Below are 23726 nucleotides of genomic sequence, written 5' to 3'. Positions count from 1 at the left end.
GAGTGCCTTCCTTGCTGAGCTGGGTTAAGGGATTATGTTGCTTCACTTTGGCTTTTAATGACATGGTTGGAATTGGAGGGCTGGTGAGATCAGTGGAGAGGACCAGAGGCATCTTAGAATTAGGAGCTAGAGCTGAGAGGAACCTTAAGGCTTCTCATAACATAAAGGAAGCCACTCATTTTATAGGTGAAAAAAACCCACATAGGTCTAGTACAGGTCAAGGAATCACAGATAAGAAGCAACTCTGAGGATAAAAAAAATCAATGTATTGGTATGGGTGGAAAAATAAATCTTCTTTAAAAATAATCTGGATGGGGGCCTGTGATTACAAAAGAATAGTTTTTTTTTTTTTTTGCTTCAGATAGCCTACGTGTCATTACCGATGCTCAGGCTTCCTAAGCAGGAAGGTAGAAAATTTGGAATCCATCTCATGCATTGAACCTGTATACCTGCTTGTGGAGCCAGCTATTAACTGCAACCCGAGAGCTTATTTTGCTCATTTGCTAGAGAGCCTGAGGGACTGTAGGCATATATATCCTTCATTTTTCTGTATTGAGGCCCTCTTGTGAATAGTGTCCGAGAACGGTTGAATGTACCTTTCTGTGATCAGGGAAAATAGCAATAATTCTTACCATTCCCAGGATGTCTCTGTGTTCTTAGACAATATTTCATAAAGCTTAAGGTCAGGAACTGTACCCTGTATCGTCCATGACACTTGGCCTGTACACTCAAACATGGGAGAGGGGAGATCACTTACTAAGTACCTAAAGTACCCCCCTTTCTTTTGGACTGGACCTTTGATTTCATTGAAGTTCCTGTTGAGCAAATTTCATCTACCTCTAAGCATGTGCTGAATTAACAAAACTAATGGAAAGAGTACTGCTTTTGGAGTAAGAGGGGTTGGGTTCAAATCCTTATATGGGAGGGGCATGTGGTTTAAATGTTGCTTAGTAGTTGTGTGATGGCAGACAAGTCAATTTCCCTTTTCTGGGCATCAGTTTCCTCTTATGTGAAATGAACAGGGTTGAACTAGATGACCAGGAAGAGGTCCTTTCCAGTTCAAAAACCTATGGTTGATTTTATGCCCCAGTCTAGGGAGCATGGTATAGGAATGGTCATATTATGTGTTCTTTTGTGGAGTAACTAAAAGGAAAAGAAATCAGTTGCAAGTGTTTTTGTTTGGTAATTTGCAAAAAATCTTAGAGTTGGTAGGAACCTTTGAAGAAATCAAGTCCATCTCCCCACACCTTCCCTGTCTTACAGATAAGGAAACCGAGGTCCAGGAATATTAAATGGCCCTTGTCCAGGGCCCCACAGGTGTAGTAAAAGGACAGGTGCCTCTGACTCCCAGGTTGCCCTCAGACCTGAGCGTTTTGTAAAATTTTTCTAACTTCTTCACAAGTATGCTCTGAAAGGGATATGGAAGGGCATAGAAAAGGGGTAAAGCCACCCCATAAATCAGTAGCTAGAGTATTAAAGCTAGAGTTTCATTTCTAATTTAACAGAACTTACATGTTTAAGGCAGCAGGTGTAATGGAAAGAGCCATTCATTGGATTTAAAGTCAGATGACCTGGGTTCGAATGTAGACTCACTCTGCTGCTTTCAACCTGTAGGACTTTGGGCAAGTCTCTCTGAACCTTTTCTCCATTTCTTTCTGTAAAATGGGGATGTTGGACTAAATGACCTCTAAGGGACCTTGTAATTCTAAGTCCTGTGATCCATCCTTTCTTTTTTCCTCTATCTGGGCGCAAGGTCTCTTGAGAATAAACCTTGTGGGAGGTGTAGCGAGGTGGGGCTTGGCTCCATATGGAATTAATTTCCTTGTCTTTGTGCCCTTCTCTTTTCTATCCTGTTGGCAGGAAGCTTTATTTGTAAACCTCATCCAAGGATCTCTGTGTTCTCCTTGAAGTGCTACTTTATGTAGTATATTACCATAAATTTTCAGGTGGTACCATGTGGCCCTCTGAGTCTTAATTAAGCCAATACATCATTTTTTTAAAAGATCATTTTATTTGGGGTATTAGTTGCCATGGTTATGTGGTGTGACCTACAGGGAGTACAGCATTGGATGGAGTCTGTGTTATGTCACACTAACTACTGAAAACAGCTTGGTGGGTGAGGGACAGGTGCCTCATTTAAAAAATCTTTTCTTTTTTAAAAAATCACAATTGCTGCATGAAGTATGATTCTTCACTTTTTTTTTTTTGCAGGGGGGAGGGGCAGGGCAATTGGGGTTAAGTGACTTGCCCAAGATTCCACTGCTAAGTGTTAAGTGTCTGAGGTCAGATTTGAACCCAGGTCCTCCAGACTCCAGGGCCAGTGCTGTATTCACTGCACCACCTAGGCACCCTGGATTCTTCACTTTGAAAAAATAAATTCACTCTTAAGTTCTGTGATGTGGAGAGTGCATTGGAGTAGTGGGACACAGTAGAAAACCTTGGAGACTTGGGTTCAAATGCTACCACTCAGTTGCCTGTGTAACCTTCAGGAAATCGCTTTCTGGGTTTCAGTTTTTGTAACTTGAAATGCCTGCAGCAACTCCCATATGGGGCTCAAATCAGATTAAAATATAATCGGGAAACATTAACAAAATAAAAAAATACGATAGGACAGAGATCAGGTTAATACATGGTTTCTTAAGTCTGTCTGTGGCTTTGTACAGTTTAGTGGCACTGGTGTCTATTTGAGTTTGACGTGGTTGGACCCTTCACCCCTTTAATTCTGTGATCTTAAAACTGTTTCCTAAAAATGTGAAAAATGTGAAATATGCCTGTAATTTTAGATGCAGAGTTAGGATCACAGATTTAGAGCTCACTGTTAAGAGCCTCTGTGACTGGGAATTTCCTTCTCTGGGAGTTGTCCACATCAGTAAAATCATAAGGCCTTTCTGTCGAAAGCCAGAGGTTAGCATTTGAGAAAGTGACATACTCTCTCACCTGCATTTTAGGTGATGATAACAATTATCACAGTGATAATAACCAGCATTTATGTAGGGCTTTAGGGTTTGCAAAGTACTTTTACAATCTTATTTTATCCTCATCACAACCCTGAGAGGTAGGTGCTATCATTCCCATTTTACAGATGAGGAACCTGAGACAGACAGGTTAAATGACTTGCCCAGGGTCCAATTGATTTGAACTCAGGTCTTTCTGACTCCAGATTCAGTGCTTTATCCACGGGGCCACTTAGCTGCTTCGGGTAAATGGGATAGGGTTACTGGATTTGTTTGTGTATATTGAATTGATGTATCATGTTTTGATTGGAAAGAGTCCTGGGTTTGGAGTCAGAGAACTTTTGGTTCTGCTGGATCTGCTACTTTTTTCTTCTTAGGTGACCTTGGACAAGTTGTCTGTAAGGTCCTTTTCCTATCCTGTGACTCAGATCATACTTTTGGGTGTATGTCCCACAAGGGTCAAAGCCAGAGAGAACGGTTCTATACAATGGGACTTGGATTCTTTATTTTCCTGCTAATCCCTTGTTTGGTTTTCTTTCTCTCCACCAGCATACCATTTTAACTTCCATGTCCATCATTTCGGGTCTGCACACTTTGAACTATCCTTGACTTACTATTATGTGGGACATTTTAACTTGAGCTGCCCCAGCTGCCTGGAAATACCCTCTCCTCCTTGCTCCCTCACTTTAATCTTATGTCCAAAAACATTTTTCTTTTTTGTTAAACTAAGCTAATTAACATTATCTTTTCTTGGAAGCTTATCTTTTGCCAACCTTTGGTTGTCATTGTGTTTACTAAGCTTTTAGGGTATTTTTTGAAAAAAGCAGTTGTTTCTTCCCGTTTCATTCTCCCCACCATCCCCAGTTTCTAAAATGTTTTATTTAAACTCCTTTGTTTTCTGAAACTATTTGCCATTTCACGCCTGTAAATTTTCAAAGAGAATGAAATATTTTCAGTAATTTCTCTTATGATATACTATATGTCATTCTTATATCCCAGTTTTAAAAAATGTCTTACATTTTACATTCCTAAAACAGCAAAAAAAAGAAACAAATTTAAATATTGAATAAGAATTATTTTCATTTGTAATATTTTACTTTCAAAAACACTAACATTAGACATAGAAGTGAGCCTGTCTTCAAGTTTATGACTACATATCAGGTTATAATACATACTGTTTTATGGTCAAACATTTTCATATTTGCATCCATAAATGTCTAGGGTATCACTAATTTTCTGGGGAGAATATTCACTTTTTTTTTTTTTGCGGGGGGGAGGCAGGACAATTTCGGTTAAGTGACTTGCCCAAGGTCACACAGCTAGTAAGTGTCCTCCTGTAAGTAAGTCCTCCTGACTCCAGGGCCAGTGCTCTATTCACTGTGCCACCTAGCCATCCCAAATATACACTTTCTTTATTCAGTGAATACTTGCTCAAGATTTTTTTTTAGGGGAAACTATTGGCTGGGAGACTTTTCTTTATAATGTGTATCTGTATCTATTCTCTAACTGGGGGTCCAAATTGTTAAAATAGTTTCTTCTGGGTCACACAGTTGTTCTTTGTTAGAGAAAAATTTGAATCTAGGTCTTTCAAGCCTTCTCGTCTTTTGTCCACTTCTTTTGCTAAGGATTATATACTTTATTGATGCCCTTCTCACTTCATTTTTCATTCTTAGTTGTGTATTGCAGCAAGTCCTTGTGGTTTAAGTAAGGGACTGCATGGATCTTGTGGTGTGTGTGACTTCCAGATGTGATTCTACTATATTTTCTTACCTTGTGACCTTGATCAAAACACTTTAAAAATGTAACTATGCCTGTCTTTTTTTTAATCAGGAAAAGGGAAGAGAAATCTTAAAATCTCCTAGTGTTGCTTTGAAGGATAGCTAACAAAATAATCACAAAGCACTTAGGAAATGTAAAGAGTGAGATGTATTTGTATAAAGAAAGATGCTGCTCCTGGGCTACCATGCTACTGTCAACAGACAGACTAAGGGAGACTGAACTAAGCCACCTGGTCCTTCTCATGACTAGTGATATGCAGGTGATTGCCCACACTTAGAGCTGTGTATTGAGGGGCTGTAAAATATTTTTTCTTCTGGCATTTAAAGCCTACCATTCTAACCCTATTTATACTCCCCTTCATGCATGCTACATCCCAGCCAAGCCTTCCTTTTTGCTTCTGCTTGTCCCTCACATGCTACATTCCATCTCCCGTCTCTCTGTCCCACATGCCTGGGATGCTCTCCTTCCTCCTCCCCTCTGTCTCTTAGGATTCCTTGTCTCCTTCAAAGATTAACATAAGTGCCTTCTCCTACTTGAAGCCTTTCCTGACAGTTCCCTGCCCTCCCCTCCACCCACACTCCCCATTACAGTGCCCTTCCACCCATTGCCTTGTATTTATTTGGTATATACTTATGTGTGTGCATATAATATTCCCATGAAATATAAGGTCCTTGATGGTAATTTTTACTGTTGTATCTCCCCAGGGCCTGAGACAAAAGTAGGTGATTAATAAGTGCTTTATTGGTTAATTGAATGAGGTTATGTGTTCCATCAGAGGATTACATATATAGCCTCATTAAGAACAGATATGCTTTAAAACACTATGTAAATAGGTAATGCCATAGTGAAAATTTTGAATGCAGGGAGAGTGGTGTTCTAATATCTTTCTACCCCAAGACATTTCCATTCAACAAGAAACATGTAAATGAGAAGTTCACTAACTGCAGTCTTTTATGGAACAATATAGCAAACATTTATTTTAAAATTAATTTGTTTATTTACTTTTAGTTTACAACATTCAGTTTCACAATCCCTTGAGTTTCAAATTTTCTCCCCCTCCATCCCCCATGGTGGCATGCAATCAAATATAGGATTTACAAATACCTTCACATTAAACATTAGTCAGGTTGTAAAGAAGGATTATAACCAATGGAATGAACAATGAGAAAGAGGAAACAAAACAAAAACAAGAAAAAGAGAGCAAGTATTCAATCTGGATTCAGACTCCATAGCTTTTTCTCTGGATGTGGATAACCCTTTCCATCATGAGCCTTTGGAGTTGTCTTCTAACCCTGCATTGCTGAGAGAAGCCCAGTCTGTCAAAGTTAGTTGTCTCACATATGATGTGTCTGTAATTATGTAGAGATTTCTCCTGGTTCTGCTCTTCTCACTCAGCGTCAGTTTATATAAGTCTCTCCAGGTTATTTATGAAGTCCATCTGCTCCTCACTTCTTATAGCACAGTAGTATTCCATTACATTCACGTACCACAACTTGTTTAGCCATTCCCCAATTGATGGGCATCCCTTTGATTTCTAATTCTTTTGCCACCACAAAAAGAGCAATAGCAAATATTTATTTCTCTCAGCTCTTTCATTTTGTGTAAAAAAACTTTTAGTATCTTAGGTTTGAAAATGTGAATACCTGGGGCCTAGGGTCTCTTTTAGGAACTCTCATTTCCTGTAGTACCTTTTCAGGCCTCAGGGAAAAAGGCTGCAAGCGTGTAATGAGACATATGTTGGTACATGACTGATAATAGTGACATGAGCCCCTGTCCAAGCATGCTGTAACCAGATTTAGAAGGATTTGGGAGACGCTCTTCCAGTCAGTAAATGCAGTGGGGATTCAATTACACATCATGATTTTTAGGTCCTTGCTTTCCTGCTCTGGCTTTGCATAGATAAAGCAAAGTATACTCCAGCCCCTTCTCTCCCCTCCCCTTTCCATGTCTTATTCACACTACATTAAACTAAGGGAGCAGGATTTGTGAGCCTGGGAAATCTCTTGCCAATCATTCTGGGTAAGCCAGGGCCTTCCTCTCATTTTTCATAGATACTGAGTCCTTGACATATAATCCATTCCTTTCAAATCTTGAATGTAGTAGATTGCCACCTACTGCTTATGGAGGAGAATGAAGATCACTGGAGGAAGGTAGACATGCTTGGGAAAAAAAGATGACATTTTCAGGAAATTATACAGAAAGGGTCGATTTAAGTCTAGAAGCTTTACAGATCCTTTAACCAACTCACTTACTTTACAGATGAGAGTGACTTGCCCAAAGTTACACAGACAGTAGCAAAGACCCTAGTCCTCAGATTACATATTCAGTATCCTTTCTACCACATCCAGCCGTATCCAGCATTCTTTCCAATGCCTCCCTTTGAGAAATATTAGGACATATCATTTCTTCTTTCATCTAATATGTTGAACTGTGTTTCAGAGGCCATAATGTAGGGTCATAGATTTAGGGCTAGAAAGGACCTTAGAGACTCTTCCTAATTTTACATACAAGGAAACTGAGGAACAGAGAAGTTTAGTCACTTGACTTGCAGATGTCAGAGATGAGGGTTGAACTCAGATTTTCCTAGTGCTTTATATGTGATACCATATTCTCTCAGGTATCCAGGTACTCTAGTATTTGCTGATAAGACACAAAAAATCTGTACCCCGTGTTTGTGATAGATTGTGGGCTAAATCACAGATTAATAATCTAAGTGTTCTATACTGGAGTGAGACAGAGGAAAATCAAGCTTTTCAGGCTTAATTTTGCCTTTTAAAAATAAGACCATTAAGCAATTTCCAGGAACTGTTTTTAAATTGCTTTGACATTCTTCAGCCAGTTTAATGACTATTTTAAGTCTTTGGAGTCGTAGGTAGGGGTTCCTCTGAATTTTATTTACCTTCTTCTATGGCCTTTGGACCTACCTCTACTTGTCAGCATTTTTGTTTTAGTGTCTTACTCCGTGATTTTATTTCTGGATGCTGTGGCTCTGTTTGATTTCTGTATGAATGACTCCATGGGCCCTGAGGAGCTAGTGCCATTTTTCTGTTCATGGAAGAATAGAGTTTTCACAGAGAACTTGCAGAGTTTAGAACTGAAAGAGACCATGGCATCTGTGCCAGGTACTGTGCTAAGCACTTTAACAAATATTATCTCATTTGAACTTCACAACAGCCCAGGGAAGGAAGTGGCATCATAATCCCATTTTACAGTTGAAGTAACTGAGGCAAAAGCTAAGTGACTTGCTTAGGGTCGCACAGCTAGTACATGTCTGAGGCCAGATTTCAGTCAGGTCTTCCTGAGAAGAAAACTGAGGTTAGAGAGGTGCCTTGCTCAGGATAATAAGTAGCAATTCAATCTGATTAAAATCCACTTATGGAGTATCTGCAAATATAAGATTGTGTTGACAGCAAGCAAGGATAGACTGTGTCTTGGAGAATGTTTAAATTTGCTAGTGAGTAGAGGGAGGGAAGAGCAATAACCTGTAATTTTGTAACTAAAATCCAAGATAGTTTGAAGAGACAACATTAATGCCTTGGAGGGAAATGGGGGGGGGGGGGGGGGGGGAGTTGGATCAGGAGGATCTTGATGTAGGAGGTGGTACCTGAGCTGAGCCTTGAAGCCGACTAAAGATCTTCCGGGGAGGGAGATGATCCAGCAAGGGAATTCATTCCAGGCTTGGATGGAGGACCAAATTCACAGAACAGCTAGTGGTCTGGTTTGGCTGGAACACAGAGTAAGGAATAGAGGATGGGAACGGGGGTGGGTGGTTAGTACTCTCTTCTGAGATTTGATAATCATTTATGTGGTGATGATTAAGCCTATTTTTAAGAGAGAATGAATAGAGACAAGAGGGCCTTCAACCAAACCTTGAGGGAACACTTCATGATTAGGAGACAGGAGATGGGAGATGATTCAGCAAAGAAGACTGAAAAGGAGTGGTTGGATTAGTAGGAAGAGAACCAGGAGAAAGTGGTGTCACAGAAGCAAAAGGGATGAGAAATTATCCAAAGAATAGGGAATAGTCAGTAGTATAAAAAGCTTCAGGGAGGGCAAGTAAATTATGGACTAAGAAAAGGCCATAGAATCGAGTGTAGTTGGCTAGGAGTGTGACATACAAGGAAGAAGAGAGGCCACCAACATGAGGAAATGACAGGGTCAGGTCGCAATTTTAAAAATCATGTTTGTAGGAAACAGGAAAGAAGACAGTAGAGATCAAGTGAGACTAAGGATGGGGAAAAAAGGGGAAAGAGTTTATTAGAGCATGCTTCAGGAAGATATGAGAAGAAATGGACTCAAGGACATAAGGAGTTAACCTTGGCAAGGAGAAGGATGACCTCTTCTCAAATGTGGCAATGATGTCAAGCGTGGGCCTTGGTGCCATGGGCCCCTTCTCAGAATAATAAATAGGCATTAAATAAAATACATAGTCTTACAAAGAAAACCAATTATATTAGAAATACAGTTATTAAATTGGTGTTTTTAAAAAGTTCACAAACCCCAAGTTAAGAAATCCTGGGATTGTTCACATGGTTAAGTAGGAGAGCCCGAGTCAGTTTCCTCAATAAAGTAGGAAGTGAGTCTTTTGCTGAGAGAGGAGATATGTGGGGTTTTGAGGAAAGAAGATTTGTGATAGTCGTGCAGTATAATAGTGAAGAATAAAAGGACTGTAACACAGTGTAATTAATAAACTTGTAGCGGACCAGACATCATGGCAATAAGGGGCATTCAGCAACTCGTGAGGAAGAGCAGGAGCAGTCAGATGGGGGGAGTTGATGCCCTACCATTGTCATATGGCAAGAACAAGGGGGTAAGGGATTCAAGGACAGAAGATGCAAGGGTAGGGAACTGATACAGAGTATATTTGAACTCTTTACCTATTAGGTTCATAAAGTAAGAACAGAATTGGGTGATGGCTCAGGGAAGAGGGAAGGAAGGGTGGAGGGACTAGAAATGGTGAGGGAGAAGAATAGATTTTGGAGGAGTGAGGTAGAGGTAGTTATAGAACGATAACAGATTATGAGCAGAGGGGGAATTTCAGAGTCTTGGGACAATTATGGATGATAATAACTTGTAAAGTATGATCATCTCTGTGGGTGGCCAAGGTGGGGTGAAGATATATAGGTCATGAGAGTTGTGGAGGTTGATGAACTGGGAGGTCAGAGTATTTGGAAATAACCTTGAGCATCCTAAAGTCTGCAAATATTGAGGACAGATTTTGGAGTGGAAAGGAAAACTGTGAGTCTGGTAGCCAGGTGCAGCCCTTGCCATCCTCCTTTGCCTGCCCTTATCCCCAGGAGGGAAAATGACATGGAGGTCAGGAGATGATGGTGGAGTTGCCCAGATGTATTGAACTTCAAAGGAGAAGTTGCTGAGTTGTTGTGGCGCAGGGAGGGTCTGGAAGAATGAGAGGGTGAGGAATCTGTCCAGCATCTCAGGAGATGTGAGAGGAATCATTTATTACTGGAGAAAGTTCTCCAGGGATACGGTATCTTCTGGAGGAAGCCAGATTTTCTTCAATATAAACAAGATGGAAAATGTGTAAGAAAAAGAGGGGTCTCAGGTGGGGAATGATAGAAGGAGCTGCAGAGGATATTGTAGAACAGACAAAAGGAGTGAGAGAATAGCACTGGTAGGTGGGAATGGGGAGTTTCATCTCAGTAGGGAGTGATTTTGAGTCACAGGTATTAACAGAGAAGGAGGGGGGTATTAGTTACTGGGGCTCGTGCCCTCCTGTGTCCTCTTCTCTCTTCTCAATCTGAATACCAGGAAGCCAGTGTGGAGGTGGAGAGGGAGATAGGGCCGTTCAAATGAAGAAGCCTTTATTAAGCATTTGCTGTGTGCCAGAAACTGTGCTATGGTGGGGCTGCAAGAATAAAAATGAAACGTCTACTCGAGAGGAGCTGACATTATAAGCTACAGGTGATCTGGTCCCTACTTACAGACAACAGCCAATTCTATGGGGCGAAGAGGTAATGCAACCCTGGAAAGTACATTACTTGTGGAACACACTCTGGGCAGTTGATAATGGAGGGCTGAGGGATTTGCTGTTGATTTGAACCCAGGCCTTCTATTTGCAAATCCAGAATTCTTCCCATCGTACCTGCTGCCCCCTCTTGTTTATAATTCAGCCTGATCTCCAGCTATCAGAAAAGGTATAAATTTCTAGTTGACCTTTTCACTGCTTTTTTTTTGGTAGTAATTCACATTTTGTCTTTTTGTCTGTCTTTGTGCATCTTGACAGGAGCTCAGACCCTTCTTGAGACCTGGTATGGGATCCTTAAGATAATAATAGCAGTAACAGCAGACATTTGATCTTTCTGCCTCAGTTTCCTCTTCTGTGAAATGGGGATAATAATAAATACCCAGGTCACAGGGTTGTTGTGAAGATTAAGGGAAATCATATGATGTAAAAAGAAAAGCCCTTTGTTAACTTGAACGTGCTATAGATTATGATTGTGATTGTTGTTGTGTTTGTGGTTGTGAAAGTCATTTAACCTTATAAAGTGCTGATCTATATTGGTGGAGGGAATTTCCTCATCTGGGATTTCTTTATACCAATCAGATCACAGCTCCTTTCATTATTATTTGCATATGCTTGCAAAGTGCTTTGCATACATTATCTCATTTGATCCTCCCCATAATCCTGTTGGGGGCAAGTACTTACTATAAGTGTTACACTCATTTTACAGATGAGGAAACTGAACCTGAACTAGTTAAGTGATTCTTGGGGTCAATTGATAAGTTTTTGAGATAGAGTTCAAATCCGGGTAACCCCAAGTCCTGTTCTCTTTCTCCTACCACACCTTCTGATGACTTCACAAGACTGACAAAAGATTCAAACTTGTTGAATAGGACAATTGAGAAGATTCTCCTGGTTACCTATTCTGTTTCTCTGCCATCTTACATAATTGGCATTATGTGGGATGACTGGAAAAATCATAATGCAGTTTAAACCATTGAAGTTTAAAATTGCACTAAGGCTTTTGGCACACCCAGTATTAAAGGATCAGTTGGGAGGTGAGTGCTATTTTTGAATGACTGGTTTCTTGAAAACCTTTAATGAAGTAAGAATGATGGGACCATATGGTAGTGACTGGATGCAAGACTAAGTTTTAAGCTCTGGGTATCTGTCTCTTAGTTTTTGGTCAGTAATTTGAACATATTTATTTCACAAATGCTGGCTATAAGTGGACTTGTGGTCATAGCTCACAGGGTCATTAAATCAATTCAGGAATTCAGCAAGTATGCAGTAAGTAGCTATTATTTATACAGCTCTGTGCTGTGGGCATAGGAAATACAAAAGATTATGTCTTATCTGCCTACCTACCAGCCACATTTTAAAGATGTCTTCATATTTATTATTTGACTGTTAGCCATGAAACACTGACTTCTCTAGAGAATTAAAGTGAATATTATACAGGGGGTGTGGAGAAAAGGCTTGGTGGGTGTGAGCAGGCTGCAATATAGACGGGATGCTTAAAACTTAACACTTTTGAGACACCTTGTTAAACAATAGGGAACTCCGAAGAAAAACTGTAATAAAAGCTGTCATTGGGGAAAATGTATGCTCAGAAGAGAAGATGGGCTAGTCATGTGGTGAGTGAGGAAGAGCAAATGGACAGCTTGCATATTCCACTGATATATTTACAGCATCAAGAATAATTGAGGAAGGTGCCCAGCACATTGAGCGAACCCCCTAATTCGAACTTGTAAGAGGTTCATGGAAGCGGTTAACAGGATGGGTTGCAATTATCATTAATGGAGGAAACGTCCTAATTGATGAGATCACAGGTTTATTCGGATGTTTGGTTATATAATTATGTCTAGCTATGTCTTTTTGCCTGTTTGATCTAACATAAAATGTCAGATTTGGGAGGGACCTTGTAGATTACCAGTGGAACCTTTAAGCCGCTGTTTGGGGAGGAGAGTCTACCATACACTAAACAATTAGAGAACAATGCAAGTTGGTATGGAGTCAAAGCATTAGATTGTGGAATATGGGCAGTGACTATAATTCAGAGAAGGGAGCAGTCTCACCCTCTTTTATATTCATCCATCCAAATCTGCTTTTAAGTCTTATGTTGTAAGAATGAATGAATGAATGCTTGTGTCTTGTGACATGGACATACCTATATGAATTGCTGTCCTTTTTAAAAACTGTTGAAAGCATCTCCTGACTGTAAGGCAAGTAATTATGCTGGGCAATAGGAATACAGATAAAAAGTGAGATACAACATTTGTGTAGAAAACTGTGATTCAAAGTAATTTAAAGAGAGAAAGAACAATTAGGGAAGACTTCAAGGGAGGAGGTCCCATCTTGAAGGACACCAAACATTTTAAGAGAGGTGAGAGGTGAGGATTCAGAAATGTATGTATGGCCAAAAGGAATGGGAGATAGAAAGTTAATTTCAGAGTCCAGTTAATATACCGATTTGGCTTAGACAGAGTTATGTGAAAGGGAAGAAATGTGAAACAGTTAAAGCTGGATTGTAGAAGGCCTTACATACCCTGCTGAGTAGTTCCTGAATGTTTTTGAGCAAGAAAATGACATGACCTGTGCCTTTGGAAGAATATTTTGGTGCCTTGTAAAGGGTGAATTGTATGGTGCAGAAAAGAAGGTGTGATCTATCTATAATCAGGGGAGAATATGTGGTTTTGGATGGGAATTAAAGAAAAATACTTTGCGTAAGTTATTGGGAAAATGCTGGAAATAGTCCTAGGAGTTTTTTTGTGTTCTTCATATTGGAGACTTGTAAATTCTCTCAAAAATGAAAATGAAGATAATTTTGACTGAGGTTTTCCTGGCAAGAGCTGGGTAAAATTCAACTAAGGGTTGAAAGCTCATTAATGTTTTTGGTTATTACTCCTTTAGACTTTCTATTCCAACAAAAGCCCATGTCTGTTGACTTCAATTAGCTCTGTTATTCCCAGTTTTCAATGGGAGAATTTGAATTGCCAAGAAAAAAAAAATGCTCTTTGATGAAGAATAAAGCCTAGAGGCCTAGACTTCTAGTTTCTTCCAGAATCCCTTATTGACTTCCTGTGGTCTCTTTCCCCAAAAGAGGTAGAGAATATTGATTTTGGGGAAACAGATGCACATCCCAGATGCTGACAATTAACATCTTATCTCGGTCCTGGTCAGACTTCTGCCTTCCTAGCAACAGATGTTTCTGCAGAGTAAATATTATTGACTCTGCTTGGCTCCCCTTTGTGTGCTTGTGTATGAAGTTGGTTATAGGAGCGAGATGCCAGAGAGCTTGGCCTGTTCCCAGCACTTTCACCAGCCTCTCCTTTCCCTTTTTCTGTGGTGGAATGTGACTCTTGGATTCCTCTCAGTGTCAGAGTGAATGATAATTGGAATGGATCTGCCCTGACTGGGTGTCTGAGGTGCATAATATATTCAGGATATCACAAATCCTCCATGGGTGTGAAAAGTAAAGTATGCTGTGTTCCCCAAACAAAGTTGCTGATGCATAGGCATACCAGCTAAGGTCTTGGAAACGGAGGATGGTTTTGGACAGGCCTATGGCAACCCCCCTCCCTCTCAACTCCCACCCTCATCACAGCAGTGCCACAAAAGCCAAATTTACAAAACCTCTTTAAAAATGCACCAGAGGGGCTAGGTGGCACAGTGAATAGTCACAGCACTGGTCCTGGAATCAGGAGGACCTGAGTTCAAATCCGGCCTCAGACACTTGACAGGCACTAGCAGTATGACCTTAGGCAAGTCACTTAACCCTAGCCTTCTCCCCTCAAAAACAAAGAAAAATGCACTAGAAATGTACTCTTTGTTATACTGATAGGGTGTGTGTGTTAAATCCATACTGTATATTTCATATATATTGTATAAGTTTCATATTGGGATAGTGTGATAGAGAATTGGCCTTAGAATTAGGGAGATCTGGGTTCAAGCACCACCTCAGACACCTACTGCTTGTGAGACCCTGGCAGGTTATTTATGTCCTAGGCAACACTAAGTCACTGGTATTGGTAGAGGGAATTTCCTCTTGGGCAGTCCCCTGTACCAGTGAAATGATAGGTTCAGTCCAAAAACAAAAAAAAAAAACTCAAGCAAAATAAACTCCGTATCACAGCTAGGTAGTGAATCAGATTTCCCATTTCCTTTTCAAACCCTACCCTTCACTCTGTCTCCACCTCTCCTCTTCACATCCCAGCTCAGTCGTCCTCTCTGACTCCCTCCCCCCCAAATGTTGAATTGTAGGGAGGTGTGACTATGCATTGGAATCTCAAAGTTGTGGGTGATTGAAGTCTTATTTTGGAATTGTACCAGTTGGATACCAAAGGGGAACCCAGAATGCAGAAATTAGATAGTCTTTGCTGTCACTCTGGCTGATCACCTCTGTTGAGTAGCCCTGGGGACCAGTTCATGTGCATAATGGGAAACATAGCTTGGAATGTTTCCTGTGAATACAAACAGGCCTGACTGATAAGAGAGCAGAAAATTAACTGATAGGAGGTCCCAGGAATAGAGCTCCAAGTCTGAAGTTCAAAGACCAGAGTTCAAATATGACCTAACACTAGCTGTATAACTCTGGGCAAATCACTGAACCTCTGTTTGCCTCAGTTTCCCCAACTGTAAAATTGTGATAAATAATAGCATTTACCTCCCAGGGTGTTGTGAGGCTCAAATGAGATTATAATTGTTAGTTATTATTATTATTAACTATTATTGTGGAGAGATTGATAAAGGTTTTAACAAGTATTTTTATTTATCATTTATTAAATTTATTATTTTTATTATATTTATTAAATATATTATTACATATAATATATATTTATATAAATATAAAATTATATATAAAATAAATAAAATTATATTTATTAAAAAGTATTTTTATTTATCATTTATTTTTATATCATCTTCATTTTTTACTTTTTTAAGAACAAGGCAATTTATTAATGAATATGATGTGGTTTGTCTTAATGGTTCTTGTTGGCAGCTGCCACCTGTGTGGCAATTCTGTCCAGGTCTCTCTGTGTCTGAGGTGTCAACTTCTGGCCCCCATTCTGGTCCTTCTTCACCATCTTGAGACCCTCCAGGGCCTGCAGGACCCTCTGGGCCATACTCTTGGAACCTCTAGTGAAGTGGCTGGGCATGACCCTGTTGCACTGGTGCTGGCTGTAGATCTTGGTCATGGAGCCCACCCCGGCACTGCCTCGGAGGTCCAGGTGCTGGGCCATGGAGGCAGCCCATGTGTAGAACCAGTTCTCATCGTAGGGCACCAGCTCCTTATGCTTGGCCAGCTTGACCGTGTCCACCCATTCAGGGACTTTCAGCTTCCTTGACTTTTTCAGGAAGTGGCCAGGGCCCACACGAACTCCTGCTGGTTCACATCCTTTACTGTGACTCTGGGCATCGTGCAAATCGTGCAGGCTCTGCATGGCCCGTCATCTTCATTTCTAAATGTATCTCTCCACTACTCAAACAGCCATTCCTTGTAACAAAGAAGGGGGAGGGATGGAAGAGAGAATAGCAGCTGAGCAAAATTTAACAATATATTAAAAGAGCCTGCTACTATGTGCAATATATAAAGTATATTATATAATTATTCTACATAAATATATTATAACATTATATCTACTATATATATGTCTATTATTTTTATATATACATCTGTAGCTCCCCACCTCTACAAAGAAAAGAGGGAGGTATCATTTTTCATCCTTTCTTTAGGGTTAGGTTTGGGTATTCTAATTACAGAGCATTTAGTTTCATTTTGAAGAAGCTCTTACAAGTTCATTCCTGCACGTTCTTTATCTTGATTTTGAGATTTTCTGTGAAGTATGGATCAGTGTGCTCTTTTTTTTAGAAGCCCAGCTTTTGGATTCTCTTGCTTTTCCTATATAGTTGTTTTTGCTAGCTTGGGTCTTAATATCAGACCCCTTCCCCTACCCTCCACAGCGAGGAAGACTTCTTTTTACCTTGCCCCATCCAGGCTATTGGGCATCTCTGTCAGCCACACAGAGCTGCTGGCTATATAATGACACATAGTGTGTGCTATGTGTTACTGGACAGGGAAATTGAGGTAACTTTTTGAAACATAGGGCTATCCGTTTCACACAGGCCCTGCTGAAAACCATGCATGCTGCTAAGTGGGTCCCCTTGTAAAAAGACTTCACAAAGTCACCATTGTTCACTCTCTGATACTGGGTCCCCATTGGCAGGTGCTCCTGGCCTAGTATCTCTTCATGAGGATTCTGGATCCTTGCCCAAGCCTGGGTTTCATTTCACTTTTATCATTTGGCTAGGTTGATTGTTCAACTGGAGAGCCTTTGTGTGTAGTTTTCTTTTCCCCTGTGATGGAGAAGCAGAGAATAGGTAGTTGGGGAAGCAGAGAAAGGAATCTTCTTTTACTTCTCTTCTCACAATCATCCCTTTGTGAAGCTAAGACCAGGGAAACATTTTTCATAAGGGGAGAACGAGTACAAACAATGCCATATGGATCAGCTCAAGTGCTGTGTTTGTTTTGTTTTGTTTGATGGTGGTGATAGTGGTGAGGATTCCCTGCCTTCCCCTCTCTGCTTGTTGGTCAGTGCAGTAGAAAAGGGTGTCATATCTGGGGTCAGAGGTCCTGGGTTTGAATCTTGTCTCTTCCCCTTGCTGGCAAGCCTTCCTGGACCCATGTGTTCTCATCTATAAATGAGGTAGTTGGGCTCCATGGTATCTGCCACAATCCTAAGATCCTCTGTAGTTGTGTCTTCCATGCACATCCGTGCTACTTGCCTCAAGGCCTGGTTATATTCTCTTAGTGATGCTGTCAGCCTAGCTTGGTCAGTTTTGAGAGACTTTGATAAGCTCTCAAACTTCTGTGTTGAGCAATATCTTTGTTTTTTGACTAGTGCGATAACAAACTGGTTTAACAAAAGATGTGAGTGTATCAGATGTTTTTCCAGGGTTCATCTCCCCATCTTTGTCTTTTGGGTTTTGGAGAACCACCTAGGTCCAGGGTGAAGCTTGGCATTTCTGTGAGGTCAGGGCTGATTTGAGAATATCCCAGCAGCAGATATTACTTGGGCCACCACAACCACTTCCATCATCATCATCGTCATCGTCAGGACATGACTTTGATTCCAAAGTAAATGTAAAGTACTCCCCAGACTGTTTGTAATAAAAAGCATTCATTACAGAGGGAATAGCAAAATAATGACTTGTCCTAGAACCATTTCTTGCCAAAATCCATTGGAAAAGATGAATAATATTAATAACTGTGAATAATGATCTCAGCAGTTGACTCTGTTGGTATAATGATGTTGATGATAACAGTTACAACAGTGACCCTTTAAGATTTACAAATCACTTTACTCATCATAAGAACCCTCTTAAGGTAGGAAATGTAGGCATTGTCATTTCTATTTTACAGATGAGAAAACTTAGAGACAAGTTAAGCAGCTTAGTTTGCTAACGGTAGTAGTAGTAGTAGTAGTAGTAGTAGTAATAACATTCCAACCCATATACATACTCCCTCTCCAGTCTTAGTCTCTACTCTCTATACATACATATATACACACATACCTAAACACACACTCAAGAGAATATACATTTAAGAGAATAATCTATATATGCATTAAGGGCATCCTTGGTGAATATATAATAAGGAAGAAATTGAGGTTTTATTAAGTACCTGCCATGTGTCAGATACTATGCCAAGCAATTTATAATTATAATCTCATTTGCTCCTTATAACCACCCTAGATGGTAGAAGCTATTATCATCTTAATTTTACATATGAGGACACTGAGGTAGGCAGAAATTCAGTGACTTGCCTAGAGTCTGAGGCTGGATTTGAACTCATGAAAATCTTGCTGACTTCAGGCTTGGCACCTGATCCACTGAGTCGCCTAGTTGCTCATATTGTAAAGAAAAACTAGCTAAATATTTAAAACATCTTTTTAGAAAAAAGTTCCTGAAGATATAGAGACAAAGCCATAATGGTCCCTAACTTTGGGGAATTTATGTTGTTCTGGGGTTACAGCATACAATTAGAAGGGTACTAACTCTGGAGATCTCTGGACTGAGGAATTAGCACTGCCATCTTCGCAGTGATGGACACACGCATTCTAGGAAACTCCTGGGGCCCGCATCTGGGACGGCTGTCATCCCTCTCTCCTGGGGAGTTGTGAAGCTCTGGGAAAGCTGGAGCAGCTGTACTGCAAGCAGGCCTTGCTGACAGGCATGCCTCATTTCCCTTCCCTGAGGCATTTAAACATAATGCCATTTCCCCTAGTCCCCAGAGAAAAAGACATGAAGGCAACTGGAGTGATTAGAGGCCTCCATAGGAAGGCTGCACAGGGCACATGTGGGATTGAGCTCCGAAAAGTCTGTACTGAGCACAGCATCTGTCAATTCAGGTCTCTCAGAGTTAGCCTAGAGGTTTCAGATTCCCAACAGAAGTTAAGGCATTGTGAAAGATCATTTGTTTTTATTACTGCATTAAACAGAAGCTTATTTTTTAATCTTCCACAAGAGTTCAGAGTACTTTATAAACACCATATGTGTACATGCATGCCCTCATACTGTCCTCATTGGTTGCAAGGCTGTTGGCAAGGAGAAGCCCTTTGGAGTTCAAGGTTGATGAAATAATTCAAATTGACATCTGCCAGACTCCCATAATCTGCCAGGTCACTCTTTGAGGGGAAAAAAAAAGTCCCATATTGTTTTGTTGTTTTTAATGAGGTCACTTAGAGATCTGTTGCTTTTATTTTACACTTTGGGAGGAAGAGGAAGTGTGAGATCACCTGCCATCAGGGTTAACAGCAAGTTGGCCACATTTATGAACAAGTGCTGTGGTTTTTTCTGCATCTCTTTGCACAGGCTGGGTGGGAAGATCACTGCTTTTGGAGTTAAAAAAAAAAACAACCCTGGTTTAGAATCTGGGTGCTGTTACTTTAGTAACTAAGGGCAGGTAGGTGGTGAAGTGGATAGAGCACTGGCCTCATCTTCCTGAGTTCAAATCCAGTCTCAGACACTTAACAATGTGGCCCTGGGCAAGTCACCTAACCCTGTTTACCTCAGTTTCCTCATCTGTAAACTGAGCTGGAAAAGGAAATGGCAAATCAGTATCTTGCCAAGAAAACCCCAAATGGGGTGAAGAAGAGTTGGAAATGACTAGCAAAAAAAATTGGACATAACTAAACTGACTTAATAGCTATGACCTGGGGCAAGTCATTCAAGATCACAGAGCCTCTGTTTCCTCCTCTGTAAAGTGGGAGTAATATTCTTAACACGTATAGGACTGAGAATCAAATGAGATGATTTATGTAAAGCATTTTATTAAACTTCAAAGGCCATATCAATGCCTGATCATTACTAGTAGAGTAGTATTATGAAGAAGAGCCAGGGGAACATTCAAAGCTAACAGACAAAGAAACTATCCTTAGGTTCTAGGGATACAGAGACAAACAAGTGGTCCCTGGTTTTAAGAGAGTTTTCATTCTAGGGATATGACAGATACAAAGTGCAATTAGGAGGTTCAGAAAGGACTTTGTATAAGAGTGAACCCTCATAATTGCCTATGTGATCCTTAAGATGCTACATGACACTTAACAGCCTTAAAGCTGCCAAGAATTTTGGTGGTGGTAAGGAGAGAGTACATTCAGACATGAGGTTCATCATGAACAAAGGCACAGAGGTTGGGAGATGGGGTGCCAAATTCAGAAAATAATAAGTAGGCTTCTTGAACTGAAACAAAGAGGGAAATTGTATGAAACAAATCTAGAAGTAAAGTTAGAGCCAGACTATGAAGGGCCAAGCTGAAAGGTTTATGTTTTATAGAGTTCCACTTAAGATTCTCCGGTAGTTGAGAGATGGTCAGACTTATACCTTAGAAAGATTATTTTGATGGCTCTGTGGAAAATGGAATGGAAGTAGAGAGACCAATTAGTAGTCCAGGTGAGAGGTAATAAGAGGCCTCAAGTAGAGTGATGACTGTTTTAAGTGGGGAGGAAAAAGCAGATGTTGTGAAGGTATTAATGATAACTGATTATATATGGGGTGAGAGTTGAGAATGACCTCAAAGCTGCTAATCTGGTTGTCTGAAAAGGTGGTAGTGCTTTCAACAAATACAGGGAAGTTTAGAAAAGTCACAGATTTAGAAGGGAATATAATGAACTCCATTTTGAACATGCTGGGTTTGAGACTCCTAATTTGCAGAAAATATGTAGACAAGACCCTCTTTTATGTTAAGTAAGAACTGTCAATAAAATGATTAACAGCTGTTGTTATTAGTTTAGAAACACTCCCTCATATGCCTTTCTTTTTCTTTATTTCTTGATAGATTTGTCTTCTGCCAAGCGTAAATTTGCTGATTCCCTAAATGAATTTAAGTTCCAGTGCATAGGAGATGCAGAGACAGATGATGAAATGTGCATTGGTAAGTTGGGGAACTGGTAAGCTTAAAAATGGTTGAGATGCTTTTGTTAGGGATTCCATAATGACATCCTTTAAAAAGGATGTATGACCATGGTTTCGTAATAATATTTTGCTTTTCATACTTATTACACTCATAAATTGTTCAAGCTGGTTTGGCCTCTAAGGTTATCTAGTCCAGAGGCATGGGAAATGTTTAACAAAATAAATAAAAATATGGTGCATAGTTTTGGGGCAGCTAGATCGTGCACCAGGCTTGGAGTTAGGGAGACCTGAATTCAAATTCGGCCTCAGACACTCACTTGCTGTCACTTAACTGTTTGCCTCAGTTTCCTCATCTGTAAAATGAGCTGGAGAAAAAAATGGCAAACCATTCCAATATCTTTGCCAAGAAAACCCCAAACGGGTCATGAAGAGTTGGATACAGTTGAAATGATTGAACAACAACAACAGAATGTTAATTTTTGGTTTTCTAAGTCAGTGTGTGGGCTGCAGGCATCCCTTCTACACCACTGATCTAGTCCAATATCCACCTCACTTCACACATGAGGGAAATGAGACAGAGTTTGAGGGGCTTGTCCCAAACTCACTCAGGACGCTTCTGGGAGAGCTGAGACTTGAATCCACGTTTCTCTGGACCCATGACAGCTATGGGCAGCTGAGAGGCCTCTCAGTACAGAAGTAAGACGCCCTAGACACGGAGTCAGGAAACCCGACTCTGTGTCTAGGGCGTAGGGCATCTTTCTGTTGTACTGTGAGGCCTCTCAGCTGCCTACAGCTGTCATGGGTCCAGAAGACCATGTCAATAGGCCCATTATTGGACTGAGCTTTTGAGGCCTGGAGTATCTTGGGAATGGGGAGGTGGGCTATTTATAATTCTTTACCCTGGAAAAATTTGTGACTTTTCTTTTCCTTGTGGCTGTGCTCAGCCACAATGTCTGGGGCTTATAGAGGGATTAAAAAATAAAAGGGGATACCTGTAGACAGGGAAGGCTGAGGAGAGACAAAACAATTTGACCTTTGGCAAATCAGTTCACTACTCCTGTTTCTGCTTTGGCTGACAACATTGAGGGATTGTGGTATTACTTTGAGAATATTTGATTTGAAGACAGGAGGACAAGGGATTCAAAACCCCTCTCGGGTAACTTACTAGCTTTGACCATAGGCAAGTCAGAAGAACTTCTTTGAGCCTCCCTTCTCTCAGTTGTAGAATGGGAATAATGATACTTGTAATACTTCTTCACAGAATTGTTAAGAGGATTACTCATTGTGACAATATACTCTCTAAGCCTTCAAGGGCTATACACATTTTTGTTACTATTGTTATTCACTTCCGCTGTTATTACTTCAGTGGATGGATAAACAACGATAGAAAAAAAATCAAGAAATTGTACTTTCCCAGGTACCACCACCATTCAGCCCACCTCCCCCAAAACAAAACAAAAACCAACCCACTGAACAAAAACACCCCAAACCGTTCCAAAGACAACTGTAGAATCCGTATAAGGAAATTTCCAGTTGAAGCTCCCAATTCTACAAATGTCCTTTAGGCCAGGTGTGCACCCTTACCTATGTCCCTTAGGGATAATTTAATGATGATTGTGGTGGGGTCGTATTCCACATCCTGCCTGTTCATGTGGGCCCTGCTGTTCATGGGAGCTATAGAAACTACTGACTGTATTGTGGTATGTGAGGGAAAGCCAGGGATGTTCTTCCCATTGGGATCTCTCCTTGGTTGGTGTGGTTGCTGAAGGAAAAGGCCAAGTTCCTGATGCCATTAGAATTAGCTGAGACTGACGACAAAGGGTTGAGGAGGTCATTTTCCGGACAGGAAATCTTTGAACTCCAAAGCAAACTGCCTTCACCCCAGCAAACTTCTCCTGTATTTATGCCTATAGTACTTCTCCACCCCGCCCCCCTCTTCTCCCCAACACTCCCCCCCCCAAATCTTGCAGTCTCCTCCTCTTTCCACCCCCAGGTCCCCATATTCCTGGGTATAATCACATCTTTTCCTTGAGGAAATCCTTTTTCTCTCCACAGAGGCCATAAGGTTGTTGCATAGGATAAAAATACATTTCCAGATTGTTTTTAGTGGTCGATGATTAAGAAAAGAAAAAGAAAAAAGAAGGCAGTCTGGGGAAGGGACTGGCTTTTGACCTTTGGACTGAGTTGAAGGGTGGATCCCTTAGGGGAATAAATGGACAAAGACAGGGAGTGGACAGTACAGAATGTTGAAAGCTCATTTCTCATTTCTCTCCTTGTCACCCCATCCTCCGTCTTTTTCAGCAAGGTCTTTGCAAGAGTTTGCCACTGTTCTCAGGAATCTTGAAGATGAACGGATACGGATGGTAGGTATGATTGGGATCGTCTTAGCAGCAAACACTCACCCGGGTGGTGCGTGTTGGTCACGGAACTGTGGTCTTGTCCTTAGGCGTGTTGTCTCTCCTATTAGAATGGAAGCTCTTTGAGGCCATTCAGCTTTTTCTTTGTACCCTCAGTGCCTAGCACATAGTAGGTGCTTAAAAAAAGGTGACAACTGATCAATATGTACCGGACCCAGGAGTTAGGAAGTGGGTGCTTTACTCCTAGCTTTTTTTTTTTTT

The 23726-nt window shown here is 40.7% G+C and overlaps 1 protein-coding gene and 1 pseudogene across 1 annotated transcript in view; one reads left to right on the top strand and one right to left on the bottom strand.

Annotated features, from left to right (window-relative positions):
• ARHGAP26 (Rho GTPase activating protein 26) overlaps positions 1-23726 on the top strand; it is a 517847-nt gene that overhangs the window by 123440 nt on the left and 370681 nt on the right. Inside the window, exons 2-3 of the mRNA XM_069102296.1 lie at positions 21032-21127; positions 23410-23582. Coding sequence (XP_068958397.1) covers positions 21032-21127; positions 23410-23582 — 269 coding nt within the window. The remainder of the gene's footprint in view (positions 1-21031; positions 21128-23409; positions 23583-23726) is intronic.
• On the bottom strand, positions 15678-16114 carry LOC138172591 (small ribosomal subunit protein eS19 pseudogene; annotated as a pseudogene).

This window comes from Petaurus breviceps, unplaced genomic scaffold (assembly GCF_028583685.1).
Source record: "Petaurus breviceps papuanus isolate PSGF00001 unplaced genomic scaffold, PetGlider_PUasm1.0 551, whole genome shotgun sequence".
Taxonomy (NCBI): Eukaryota; Metazoa; Chordata; class Mammalia; order Diprotodontia; family Petauridae; genus Petaurus; species Petaurus breviceps.
Note: the sequence above shows the minus strand (reverse complement) of the source record. Positions and strands in the feature narration are given on the sequence as shown.